The sequence below is a fragment of the Gracilinanus agilis genome, chromosome 1, assembly GCF_016433145.1.
Source record: "Gracilinanus agilis isolate LMUSP501 chromosome 1, AgileGrace, whole genome shotgun sequence".
NCBI classification, from domain to species: Eukaryota; Metazoa; Chordata; class Mammalia; order Didelphimorphia; family Didelphidae; genus Gracilinanus; species Gracilinanus agilis.
Window position 1 is genome coordinate 781462781 of NC_058130.1, and position 13508 is coordinate 781476288.

Consider the following 13508-nt stretch of genomic DNA (forward strand, 5'->3'; position numbering starts at 1 on the left):
CAGCCCCTCCCCGCCCCCTCCCCGGCCCGGGAGGCCCCCCCCTACCTATGAGGTCCTTGTTGCGCCGGTCCATGGACAGGTTCCGCAGGGCGATGCTCACGGCCCGCACCACCTTGTCCGAGTCCGACTGCAGAAGCTCCACCAGCACCGGCAGCCCCCGCTCCTTGCGCACCATCGCCCTGATGTACGTGGACCACTGGGTGGGGGCAGAGAGGAGGCCGCGTGGGAGCCCGGCCCGCCTGCCCCGCCCCAAGGAGGAGCGAGCTCCTAGGCCAGAGGAGCCGGACCAGGCCGGAGGGGGCCTCAGAGACCGCCTCGGGGAAACTGAGGCCTGGCCGACTCCGAGAGCGGCACGACTGGGATTCGAACCCAGAGCCCTCGTCTCCAATCTAGCAATCATCCCCTCCTTCCTTTCTCCCTTATTCCAGCTCAGAATCGACGCTGCGCACTCGATCCAAGGCAGAAGAGCGCTAAGGGCCAGGCCATGGGCTAATGACTCGCCCAGGGTCACCCAGCGAGGAAGTGCCTAAGGCCAGATTGGAACCCGGGACCTCCCGTCTCCGGGCCCAGCTCTCCATCCCCTGAGCCGCCCGGCTGCCCCTGAGATCAGCCTCATTCTGCTTTGGGAACCTCCAGGAGCGATTCAGAAAGCTGAGGTCTCAGGACACCCCGGAAGAAGAGCCGAGGCCCAGGACGGGACCCGGACGCTGCCCCCCCCAGCCTCAGTTTCCCCCTCAGGAAAAGAAGGGGCCTCTCAGCACAAAGCCCATGTTTACACTGGGAACTCCTGGAGGGCGAGGCTTGGTGCCTGGTAGCCAGGGGGGGCTACATAAATGGGAGGAGGGAGGAAGACAGACAGACAGACAGAGATGGAGAGGAGACGTAGAGGAAAGAGGGAGAGACTGAGAGAGGGAGAGGGAAGGAGAGATAGAAAGACAAGAGAGATGGAGAAAGGGAGAGAGGGAAAGACAGAGAGACGGACAGAGAGACAGAGAGATGAAGAGACAGAGAGACAGAGAGACAGAGACAGAGGGAGAGAGAAATAAGAGAGGGGAGCAAGTAGGGAAGGTGAGGAGAAAAGAGAGAGAATGAGGGAGGGAGAAAGAATGAGAGAAAAGAGAGAGAGAGAGACAGGAGGAGAGACACAGACAGACACAGACTGAGACAGCGAGACAGAGGGAGGCTCCTGGATCCTCAGGGTAGCATTGTGGAGGCCCTTTGAGATCACTGAGCCCCTCATTTTACAGATGAGGAAACTGAGTCTCCTAGAGGCTAAGTAACTTGTCCCTGGTCTCACAGCTAGTATTTAGAGGAGGCAGGATTCAAACCCAGGGCTGGCCTCCAAGGCTGGCCGTCTTCCCCCTGTAGCACCCAGAGAGAAGGCTGGGGAGCTGGGCCGGGGCGTCCCTCCTCCCTCCCGGTCCCCTCGGGGCGGCCCGCCCCCGCTCCCCGCAGACACTCACCATCCAGGTCCCGGCGCTGAGGTTCTGCAGGGCTCCGGCGGCGGCCTCCAGGGTGTTGAAGTTTTGGCTCTCGGTGAGGATGGAGAGGTAGAGACGCACCACCTCGGGCTGGTAGAGGAGCTCGAAGCCTTTGGGAGAGCCAGGAGGGGGCTGTCAGGTCTGGGATCCCCCTCCCCGCATCCTCCTCGGCCCACCCCGTAGACCCAGCCCCGGCTTCCAGACGCCTTCTCCCTCCGGCCTGCCCCTGGAAGGGGGCGCGCAGGGCCCCAAAGCCAGGCTGCGGGGGGCAGGGGGCACCCTCAGCACCCAGGAGGAAAGCTGGCCAAGCCCCGGAGGGAAGGCAAGGGGAAGAGGGCAGAGACGTCACCGTGGAGGCAGACATGGGGCAGCCCAGAGGGCTCCCTCCTGGGCCCAAAGTCAGCCTCAGGGACCCCAGTGGAATGTCCACAGAAACCCCAGTCTTGGAGCAGGGAAAGAACCGTAGTACAGTGGGGGGCAAACTGGATCAGAAGTCAGAGACCTGAATTCAAATCTTCCTTTGCCACTTATTATCTATGCAATTACCCTGGACGAGGCACTTCCCTCTCTAGGCTTCTGTTTTCTCACCTAAAGTGAGGAAGGTTGGATGAGGTGATCTCTCATGTTCCCCCCTTTCTGTCCTGGACCAAGAAGGCCCCCCCCAGTCAGGGGGTGTCCCAGTACACACAACAGCAGGCCAGGACTCGGCAAGACCCAAATTCAAATCCAAACTCCATCGCATCCTAGTGGTGCAACCCTGGACAAGTCGCTTCACTGCCACCTGCCTCAGTTTCCTCTTCTGTGAAATGGGTATAATCCTAGCACTGCTCTCTCAGGGGTGTTGTGAGAATCCAGGGACGTGCTGTTTGTAAGGCTTCAGAGCGCTCTCGATTTGCAGGGCCTTTATCTGACCTCATATTGTCATCGTTCAAGGCTCGGGGTCCCCGGAGCCGAGTGAGCTTGGCTCCCCCATTCTACAGATGAGGAATCTGAGGCCCATACAGCTCCCAAGAGGTCTGACGCTCCCCCTGGCCCAAGGCAGAGGGTGTGAGTATGGGTCTCTGTTCATTTTTGTTGTATTTAGAATCTGAAAGACCTCAGTTCAAATTCTGACTCCACGCTAGCAAGCTACGTGAGCCTGGGCAAGGCATTTAAATGAAGCCTCGGTTTCCTCGTCTGTAAAATGGGGACAATAAGAGCATTTCTCTTCCTGGGGTGGTTATGAGAACCAGCCTCCATAGAGGGCTTTGCAAGCCTACGTAAATGAGATAAAGTCCGTGATTATTAGAGTTACTCTTATTGCCCAGGGAGGTGGGAGCCGGGATCTGGACCCGAGAACCACTGCCAAATAAAGAACGAGAAGAGAAAGCCTTTCGATGCCCCAGCAGGCACCTTCTGAAGCACAGAATCCCTCTGGGCCTCAGTTTCCCTACCTGTCAAATAAGGTGCTTGGATGCCCACTGGGGGCCCTTCCCACTGGAAATCCCAGGAGGCTCCCCCTCGCCCTCTTGGCCACAGCCCAGCCTGAGTATGGAAATCCCTGTCCGGAGGCTGCTGGCCTGACCTCAGACTCCTCCAATATCTCCCGGTCATGTCCTGTGCTCCCGTGTCCCTCTGGCTGGAGGGGTGGGGTGGGGAGATGGAGCCAGCCCAAAGGGCCTGTTTAGGGGGAAGGCCCAGCCCCAGGCCCTTCTTTGGGCCCCCAGAGCCCCCGGCCTTCTCTGTCAGCCCCAGCCCAGTCAGACACTTGGGCCAAACCCAGCTTGGCTTTTGTGGGACAGCTTCCTGCTGGGGGGGGGGTCTTTGTTCTCTCCAGAGGGGGAAAAGGGACCGAAGTCAAGAGGCCGCCTGAATCTTCTCCCGGCTGAAGGGGGTGATGCTAGGGAATCCCCAGAGTTCCCGTCACCTCTCAATCCAGTAAACCTTGCTATCTTGTTAAGGGGGGCTTTGCCTGCTTTCTGGTCTCCCCCCAGAGTGCCTAGCTCAGGACTTCATCCAGTCAGTCGGTCCCCCCTGCACCCGGAACAAAGAGCATGAGAAGCCTGGGAATGTCTGGGGTTGGGGCTCCCTTCCTAGTGAAAGCATTAGTATTTGTTTTTAAGCCACTCAGGAAGAAACTGAGGCTCAGGGAGGGGGAGATTCTTTTTATTTCTTAAACCCTCATCTTCCATCCTAGAATCAATACTGTGGATCGGCTCCAAGGCAGAAGAGTGGTGAGGGCTGGGCCATGGGGGTGAGGGCACCCAGCTAGCAAGTGTCTGAAGACAGATTTGAACCCAGGACCTCCCCTCTCCAGATCTGATGCTCTTTCCCCCGAGCCGCCTCGCTGCTTCGAGGGGGAGGTTCTTGCTAAAGGCCACACGGTAGTGGATGAGGACTTGTCATCAAACTTACTCCTCACTCCTGTTCCTAATCTAGCACCCCTAAATCACTTTCCTTCTCCCGTGGGATGTTGGGACCACAAATCACACCTCCAGCACCATTCCTGGAACCCAAGACCGGAACCAGGACTGCTGCAAAGAAAGTGGGAAAGGGCTCATGAAATGGGAGCTCCTCACCCCTCTCTTCTCCTGAGCCCAAGGTGTGAGCATCAGCAGAAGTGGGAGGGAGCCGTTTCCATAGCGATGGGGTAGGGCGTGTCTGGGTACCAGTCGCCATGGGGCTCCGCATCCACCCAAGGGAAGAGCCCTTGTAGGATCAGAGAAAGGATGAGATCCCCATGGACAAGGGGGATAAAGTCACCCTTCATTTTCCTCACTGACCCACTACAGGGCCTAAAACTCCCATAATTCTCCCTTTTTGGGGCCCCTGGGAGAGAGAACCTGGTCCACCCTGACCATCGGTGTGTACCCAATGGTGAAGATTCTGGGATCAGAGCTGGGCCCCAAAGACAGAGGAAGCCCGTGTCGGCCTCCCTCCCCCACAGAGGTGGATCGCTGCCTACGCCCACAGATGTGATGGGTGAACTGGCTCAGTTTGCTGAATCGATCTTTGTCCCAAGAGAGCGCTCTCTGGGTAGGAGAGGGGGAAGCCTATATTGGGAATGAAGGGGAGGCCAAAAACACACGAGGGAATTATGTGGTCCGCTGAGCCCCGAGGGATTGCTCAGTCCACAAATCTTTAGTAAATGCTTATTGCAGGGGCAGCTGGGTGGCTCAGTGGGCTGAGAGTCAGGCCCAGAGACGGGAGGTCCTGGGTTCCGATCTGGCCTCAGACACGTCCCGGCTGGGTGACCCTGGGCCAGTCACTTCACCCCCATTGCCTTGCCCTGGACTGCTCTTCTGCCTTGGAACCGATACTTGATATTGATGCTAAGATGGAAGAGAAGGAATTCTAAAAATGCTTATTATGAAGTGCCAGGCACTGTGCCGAGTGCTGGGGCTACAAGAAGAGGTAAAAGGCAGGCCCCGGCCTCAGGGAGCTCTTGGTGGCGTGGGGCGGAGGAACAAGGAGGGTATTGCTGCCTTCTGTCTCTCTTTGGAACCCGAGCCTAGGATGGCCCTTGGCAAACAGTGGGTGCTTAATGAACGTGGATCAATGAGAATAAATAAGGAGATGGATGGTATCGCAGAGGCTGGGGGCAGGGAATAGAGGCCGGCAGAAGGTGGGATTGGTGGTGAATCTCGGAGGAGGTCTCAGGGGAAGAGGGAGGGCATTCAAGGCCGAGGGGACGGCCAGGGACAAATGTTCTGAGTCTGGAGATGGACTGTTGTGGGTAAAGAGCAGCAAGGGGCCCGGGTCGGCCGGCCATAAGGTAGGAGGGGCCGGGCTGGCCCCGAATGCCAAGGGGGAAGGGAAGGAAGGGACGGCCCAGACACCGAGGCGGGGAGAATCCCGGGGGTTCTAACTGTGCCTTTCTCTCCAACGCCAAGGGCCGGCCCTGGCTGGAGCCTGGACTCCCCTGTCCAGGGAGGGGGCCTGCTCATTGCCAGCCTGTCCGAGAGTTTTCACGGGCTCCAGAGGATCCCTGGGGGCCCAACTCTGACCCCACAGCTCCAATGACCCAGGAAACTCTTAGCAGGACTGATCTCTGTGTATCCCAGGACCTGGTATCCAGCAGGTGCTGGATAAATGCTGGCTGGCTGTTTGATGGTCTGGTGGCGAGGGCACTGAAAGTACAGCCAGGAAGCCCCGAGTTCAAATTCAGCATCATGGCCCTGGGCAGGTCTCTGCCTCAGTTTCCTCCTCTGTCCAAGGAGAACTCAATGGCCTCCAAGGTCTCTTTCTACTCTAGACCCGTAGTTCTGCTTGATGAATCCTCCTACCTAGTATTTATGCCCCACTTTAAGATGTGCAAAGGCCACCGGTGGCCGATAATCAGCCTGAGCATTTCTCGAGCTCCCTGTGTGCCAGGCACGGGTGTGCTCAAGGCCTTCTCATTTTATCTCATTTCATCCGCACGTCTCTGAGAGGGAGGCGCAATGATCATCCCCACTTTACAGATGAGGAAACTGAGGCAGAGTAAGAGGAAGTGACTTATCCAGGCTCCCACAGCTCGTAAGTGGCGGAGGCAGGATTTGAATTCAAGTCTTGTTAGAAAACTGGCTGTGCCATCACACCCGACTTCTTGCCTTGCTAAGAACTCCCCCAAGTCCCAGGGAGTATCCGTAGTGATGACGACACAAAGAGAACTGGAGTGGAGGGATTCAGCTCTGGCACACTCTGTATGACCCTGGACCAGTCACCGGCCACCACCACTCCCTTTCCTCCTTTCCTCGTCCTCAGTTTCCTCCCCGATGAAAAGGAAGCCTAGAGCCTCGGGGCTGGTGCTTTGTCCCTGCTCCCTCTCCGGCCGCCTCTCCAGGACTGCCCCTCGCCCAGGGCTCGGCCGGGGCCCCAGGGAGGAGAGCTGGAGCCGTGGCTGGACTGTGGCTGCCACCTCCCTCCCGGCTCTGTCCGAGCTTCCTCCAAAGCCTGCCGTGGATGGCTCAGCGGCCATCCCTGTGCTCACCACTGGGGGCAGCAGAGACCCAGCAAGGTGCCAGAGCAGCCAGGAGCTGTCCAGCGCTGAAGCTCCAGCCAGCAGCTGCCTCAGGGCTTGGAATGCCACCCTGACTGCGGGCTGTTGCTGGCCCATTTTCCATCAGGCTGGTCCTCTGGCTAGTCCTGAGACGTTGTCCTGGCCAGCCTGGCTTCCTGCTCTGTCCCCCGAGCTCAGCCGTGCACGCCAGGCTGCAGAGGCATGACGGGCTGTGTGACCCTGGGCGAGTCACTTAACCCCAGAAAGTGAAGATTAAAGAACAAACGGCCAGTGTGTGCCAGGCCCAAGAGAGTTGTCCCTTTGACCTTATTTTTTAAAAACTCTTACTTTCTGTCCTCATAACAGCTTGTAGACAGAAGGGCAAGCAGGGTTAAGTGACTTGCCCAGGGCCACACAGCTAGGAAGGGACCAAGGCTCTAACTGGCCTCGGATGCCCTTTGCAGTGCTAGATCCCGGATCTGATGTGTGAGCTGGGGTAAGACAGTTGCCCTCCCTGGGCCTCAGTTTCCTCCTCAGTAAACTAAGAGGGTTGGGCTGGATGGCTTTTCCGGCTCCTTCTAACTACAGATCCTACGGAGCTGCCCGGAGGCAGAGCTCTGTCTCCCCCTCCCCACCTCAGGCACTCTGGGCCAGAGACAGATACTGCAGAGAAGAAGCTCGCCTCAGTCCAGAAACATCATCGCCATGGCAACAAGAGCATCCTTCCTGTTGGGAGCCTCCCTCCCTCCCTCCTGCGCCCAGCATTGACCTGCTTTCTGCAATGAGCAGCGAACAAAAGCCACTGAGGAGGGAGCCCCGACAGAGTGAATGGCCCAAGGAGGGAGGGCAGCAGCGCCCAGAGGGCCCCCGGACAGCTTCCAATGGCTCCATCTCGGGAAGTGGCCTCCACATGACAGTAGCACCCCGACTCCCGGCTCGCTGGCCCCCAAAGGTGTTCAAAGCCGGGATTATTTCCCCCCTTTGTGAGGCAGAACAGAGAAAGAAGCTCAGTGCCCAGGAGCGAACCGACCACCTATGGTCACAGCAGCTGGAGAGTCAGCCTTAGGATTTGAACCCAGGACGCCGGCTTTCTTTTTAGGTTCAAGCCTGGGCTCTTCCCATTTTCTAAACCCCATTTTCTTCCCAGAGCAGCCAATCCTGGGGGGCCCAGGGGCGGCCCCTCCTCCAAACGCACGAAATAAAACAGAGGGTGAGGAGGGAACAAATTACACTGAAATAGCCACCAAAATATCAACAGAGAAGTTCCCGGAGCACCAGGGGAAGAAGAGTCCCTCCCACAGAGCTGCGATAATTATAAGCCAGCTAGGGGGTGCAGTGGGGGGGGGCAAGAAGACCTGAGTTCAAATCCTGCTTTGGATATTTTCTCGATACGAGGCCCTGGGCAGATCACAAAGCCACTCACTCAGCCTCGGCTTCCTCATTGGTAGAAAGGGGCTAATCGTCGTGAGGACGGAACGAGCTATTAGTAAAATGCTTTGCAAACCACACGGCACTCTGTCATTGTTAGATATGATCATAAAGAGAGGCAGTTGTGTAAAGTGGCCTCAGAGGACCCGAGTTCAAATCTCGCCTCAGCTTCCTCCTCTGTAAAATGGGAATTGGACCATATAACACAGGCTCAAGTCTGGCCTCTGATACATCACCCCAGGCGGGTGAATTGAGCAAAATAAACCAACCCCATGAGTTACGCCTGCCTCTCCACGCCTCCTACATCTTTAAAGAGAAATAATAATCGGTATATTTCATTTATCAATAATAATCATTGATATAGTCCTTACTAAGGGTTAGAGCCTGTTCTAGGCACTTTGCAGATATCTTATTTGCTTTCAGAACAATCCTGGGGGGGGAGATGTTATTATTATCCTGATTTTACAGTTGAGGAAACTGAGGCAGGGGTGAAGTGACTTGCCCAGGGCCACTCGCCTAATCCCGACTCCAGGCCTGGTGCTCTAACCACCTCACCTGCCTCTCTGTAACAGGAGGGATGGCGCGGAGCCCCTGGCCTAACTCCACTTTGTTAGAAAGGAGGATTATGGGAGTATCCTGGAGAGGGTCACTTGGATGGAATGATGGGGCTCCGCCGAAAACGTCCGTGTTTCCAGTGTTCTCGGGGTCTGCCCTTTTGAGATTTTGTATCTCCGAGGCTCTAGATTCGAATCTTCCCTATTCTGCCTATGTGCCTAATGTTTTGAGAATCTGTACTGCCTCTGGTCTAACATCCTAAGGTCCTAACGGGCTGATTGGGGGGTTTTGAGGTTCTAGATTCGAACACTGACAGTTCTCTATTTCCAGTATTCCAAGATCGCTTCCAAGAGAAGCCCAGAACCTTCAACCTTCAGTCTTCTGTTTGAACCCAGAACTGCAGAACCTCCTCTTCAAAGGGGGGGGGGCAGCCCGTGCCGGCCCGGCCCTTAAGCCAGAGGACCCGGGTTCCAATCCTGATTCGGTCACTCCCCTTATCCCTAACCTGGGCGACGCTGGGCAAGTCTGGCCATCGGGCCCTCCTGCTGCAGAGCACAGAGGTTAGACTATGCGCCACGTCTTTTCCCTTGAAATCCTCGGGGCTGGGGAGAGACAGCGCCCACCTCGGCCCACCTCGGCCCACCTCGGCCCGCCTCATCTGTAACCAACAGCCCCATCAACAGGAGCCATAGAACACTCTAAGGGCCTCTGTGTAGGTGAAGTTAAGGGACTTGTCCAAGGTCATCTAGCAAGGAAGGATCCAAGGCAGGACTTGAATTTGGACCTTCCTCATGTTTTTTAAACCCTTATTTTCCGTCTTAGAATCAACGCTGTGTATGGGTTCCAAGAGATAAGAGCAACAAGGGCCAGACAATGGGGGTTAAGTGACTTGCCCAGGGTCTCACAGCCAGGAAGTATCTGAGGCTAGATTTGAACCCAGGACTTCTCCTCTCTAGGCCTGGTTCTCTGTCCACTCCTAGGTCTTCCTAATTCTAAGACCAGTATTCAGTCCTGAAGGACTGTTCTGAGGTGGGGGGACACGCAGCAAATAAGAGCGCAGGGAATTCCGTCTATGTAGAAAGGGCTGCCACGTGACGTGGTCTCCCCCTTATTGGGGTCTTCCCAGCAGAGCGGGGGGCACTGGTTGGCTACATGGCATCAGGATGAGCCAGAGGTCTTCCTTCCCTTGGTTGATCGCCTCCAGGCTGTCCTCCGGGCTCTCCTCCCTGTGTCCCACGTTAGACTGAGGTCCTGGGAGGCAGGACCTGGCCGGCTTCTGCCTTTCTTCCTATCTCAGCCCTGGCCCAGTGCCCGGCACACTGTGGGCACTCATGGCTGCTCTTGGGGTGTCTGCCTGCTCTCCGAGGCCCCTTCTAGCTCAGAGGTTCTGGGGCTCTAGAATCTGGGAGGAGGAGTTTGGACGAGAACCCCCAAACATTGGGTTTACCGGCGCCCCTGGCAATGGGCAGGGAGGCCGGGACGTCCCCAGAGCCCACAGCTCCCAGCAGCCCGTGTTCACCTTTGGCCGACTCGGATCTCTTGGGTAAGTCGAGGGTATCAAAGTTCCGGTCCACGCCGCCGTTCTTTTTTCCTGCAGAGAAGCAAAACGAGACAAAAGGGGTGTGAGCGGGGCTCGGCGCAGAGCGGAGGGGCCAAGGACCTCCATCGCTCCTACGGCTTGGCCTTTGGGGGTCCCGAGGAGGGAAGCCCCCCCCCCACCTCCCTGCCTCCTCTCCAGTCTGAAGAGCCAATGAAGGCCTCCGGAGTGGGCGGCACTGAATGACCGGAGAGCCGAGGCTGGGCTCCCCGTCCTCCGGGGCCTGACAGACAGGGGTCACAACGCCAACGAAGAGGACCATCACGAAGGAGCCACAGAGCAGACGGACCACAGAGGGGCGACCGAAGGGCCTGGGAGGTCAGTGTGGCGAGAGCTGAATGAGGAGGCCGGGGAGGGCCCCTCTGGGGGAACTGAGGAGGGAGGCAGGGAGGGCACGAAGCAGGCAGCGGAGAAAGCCGAGGACACACGGGGAGACCGAGAGCTCTCCGACTAGGCTGGGGAACGGCAGGACCATGGGGTGAGGCTGGAAAGGTAGGCGGCGGGGCACCTCCTGTGCGACGGACAGCACCCGAGTCTGCATTCTATCTGGCAGGCAATAGGGAGCCCAAGCAGGCGAGGGACAGAACCAGCGCTCCCCCTCCGCTCTCTCTTCCCGAGTCTCAGGCTGGGAGCCCTGAGCAGGACCCGACCGTCCGGGGATCAGCTTGGGCCGTGCCTGGAATGAGGCTGGTGGCAGAAGACAGGCCCGAGGGTCGGGGAGCTGCCGTCTGATTTCTGGGGAAGGCCCAAGGCCAGCGAGGGGTCCTGACTGGGCTGAGGGAAACACGGAGGACTCAGCTGGACGGATCCTTTCTGGGTCCTGAAGTCTCCCGTTTAGGGGCGATTCAGTGAGGGGAAGCCCATGGAGAGCAAGTCCTGCTGCCACCTGGGCCCTCCTTTCCCTCTCTGGGCTCCGCTTCCCCATTTTCTCAGGACGGGGGGGACTGGGCTCAGCGCAGGGCCTGGGTCTGGGTGGGGGTCTCTAAGCCTCAATGATCAGGAAGCAGAATTCCCAGAGAAGGCTGTCAGGGAGGGCAGGGGGCACGGCGCCTGGCACGGAGACACACAAAGGAGATGCTGCCCCGTCGGCCGCGGGGACGGGCAGGGGCAGGGGGACTCCCTGGAGAAGACTGAAACGCAACAGATTAAAGTGGCTTTCTAGGGAGCACAGCCAAGAAGTGGCGGAACCAAGAACTCAGATCCTCTGACTCAAGGAGGCCTCCCTCTGCTGAATCACAGATGCCCCTCTATGATAAAGGGAGGCACGGGAAGGGGCACGAGCGTCCAACTGGGCTGCCTCGGCAACCCCTCGCAGCCTCAGCTTCCCTCACAACAGCCCAGGGAAGGAGGGGATCTAGAGGGGACCCGTTTGACAGATGAGGAAAGGAAGAGACTCGACCACAGTCACACAGCTCCTCCGTGTCTGGGGCAAGTCTCCTGACCAAAGAGAAGACTCACCACCCTGCCGAGGCCCCCAGCCCCTTTTCCTCCTCTGTTTAGAAGGGCAGGAAGGAAATAGCCCCCAACCAGTATCACCCACCAGGTCGGCCCAGCTCGGACTGAGCCAGAGACAAGAGGTGGGGGGCCAGGGGGCACCCCCCCACCCCACGACTTCCCTGACACACAGAACACCCCCGGCAGGGAGCGGAGCCTTTTTTGTCTTGGCAGGGCCGGCCTCGTGTCCCAAGAACCTCATCTCGGAGTGAGAGATACGACAGGAGACTCCATGGAGGATTCTAGGGTCACTTTGGTGTCTAGTCCAACCCTCTCATTTACAGATGAGGAAACTGAGGTACAGCGGGGTGAGGGGGGGTCAAGTGGGACTCCTACATCAGCAGAGTAGACTTTGGACCCTTAGAGATCCCCGAGCCCACACCCTTCATTTTACAGACGAGGAAACTGAGGCTCAGAGAGACCAAAGGACTTGTTCAAGGTCATATAAGAAGAAAGAGTCAGACCCAGGATTTGAACCCAGATCCTCTGACATTATGACTCGTGGGACTTTTCCTGTTGGCATAATGTATCCTAGAATGTCAGGGCTGGGGAAGACGGGGTGCTTAGAACACAGAACATCGAATGACAGAACCGAGAAGGATATTAGAACGAGAACACAGAACACTGGACGGTCACAGCTCGCGGAGGCGGGGGGAGGCCTGAGCCACAGCAGGACCTTCCCAACAAACGTCCCTTCTGCCTTTGCCCCACGCTGCCTCCTGGGCGAGGGGAGTCCCCTCCCTCCACCTGCCCAGGCTGGAGTCGCCCTCGGGCTAGCTCTCCCCTTCCCCTACGGTCTTCTCTCGGCCAGGCTCGGCCAGGCTCGCCATCCCCGGTTCCTGGAGCCCCTCCTGGCAGGGCATGAGATCGAGGCCCTTCACCAGCCCTGCGGCCATCCCCTGCTCCCAGTGAACGCCGTCCTTTTACAGGGGAGGAAAAGGGAGCCTCGGAGAGAGGAAGCAGCGGGGTGGAAAAGAGAACTGGGGTCCCTTCCGTCTCCCCGGGGGGCTTTCCCTCGAGAGGCGGGGAGCCCCAGGGAGCTTGCACAGAATTCCCCGGGGCGATAAAGGTTGTGAGAGAGGCTCCCCGAGGAGGGAGAAGACGAGACAGCGAGAGGGAGCTGGGTGCCAAGGAAAGAACTCCAGAATGGGGCTGGAGACCCTGGGACTGACCCTGGGTGATGGCTTCCCCATTTGAAGGCTCAGTTTTCCCATCTGTAAAATGGGGGAGGTTACAGGATCCTCCTACCTCTATGGCTGCAAAGGACCTCAGAGGCCCTCCAGGCCAAGTCCTTTTGTCCATGAGGAAACTAGCATCTGGCACGTAGTAGGTTATTTGCTGACTTATTGTCCAAAGTCACACAAACATTAAGAGGTGAGATTTGAACTCAAGACTTCGGACTCCAGGCACATAGCACTTTAAGGATTGCAAAGGGCTTTCCAAAAATCTTACTTTTATCCTGACAAGGCTCTGGGAGGGAGATGCTGTCACTACCCCCATTTCACAGAGAGGGAGACTAAGGCAGATGGAGGTTCAAGGACTTGCCCAGGGTCCTAGAGCTAGCAAGCGTCTGAGGTGGGACTTGAACGCAGCTCTCTAACTTCAGAACTAGTCCTCGTTTCGCCTCGTTCCTCGAGGAGGAATCTCATGGCTCTCCTCCAATGAGGCTGCCTTAGCCTTGGTTTCATCGTGGGTCAAATGGGGGTGAGAGGCAGCAGGGCAGGCACTGAAGGCCATCCCAGCCCCGGACAGGTTCCCGTCTCCTAGAACAACAGTCCGGGCAGGGGTGTGGCCTTCCAGAGGAAGGAGACTGCTGCGGAGTTGGGTTCAGCACCACGGCTAGCGGGAGAGGAAGGCGCCATCTTGGTTAGAGCCTTGGCAGGGAGGCCAGTGGGAAGTGGAGTGGAAAGCATTTTCCCATAGAGCCTGGGATCTGGAAAGAACCTTGGGGGCCAACTTCCTTGTCTGACAGATGAGGAAACTGAGGCTCAGC

The 13508-nt window shown here is 57.8% G+C and overlaps 1 protein-coding gene across 1 annotated transcript in view; it reads right to left on the reverse strand.

The window, feature by feature from the left end:
* ARVCF (ARVCF delta catenin family member) overlaps positions 1 to 13508 on the reverse strand; it is a 121727-nt gene that overhangs the window by 35080 nt on the left and 73139 nt on the right. Inside the window, exons 7-11 of the mRNA XM_044656593.1 lie at positions 12310 to 12435; positions 11072 to 11141; positions 9944 to 10015; positions 1464 to 1591; positions 46 to 196 (exon numbers count right to left, since the gene is read on the reverse strand). Coding sequence (XP_044512528.1) covers positions 46 to 196; positions 1464 to 1591; positions 9944 to 10015; positions 11072 to 11141; positions 12310 to 12435 — 547 coding nt within the window. The remainder of the gene's footprint in view (positions 1 to 45; positions 197 to 1463; positions 1592 to 9943; positions 10016 to 11071; positions 11142 to 12309; positions 12436 to 13508) is intronic.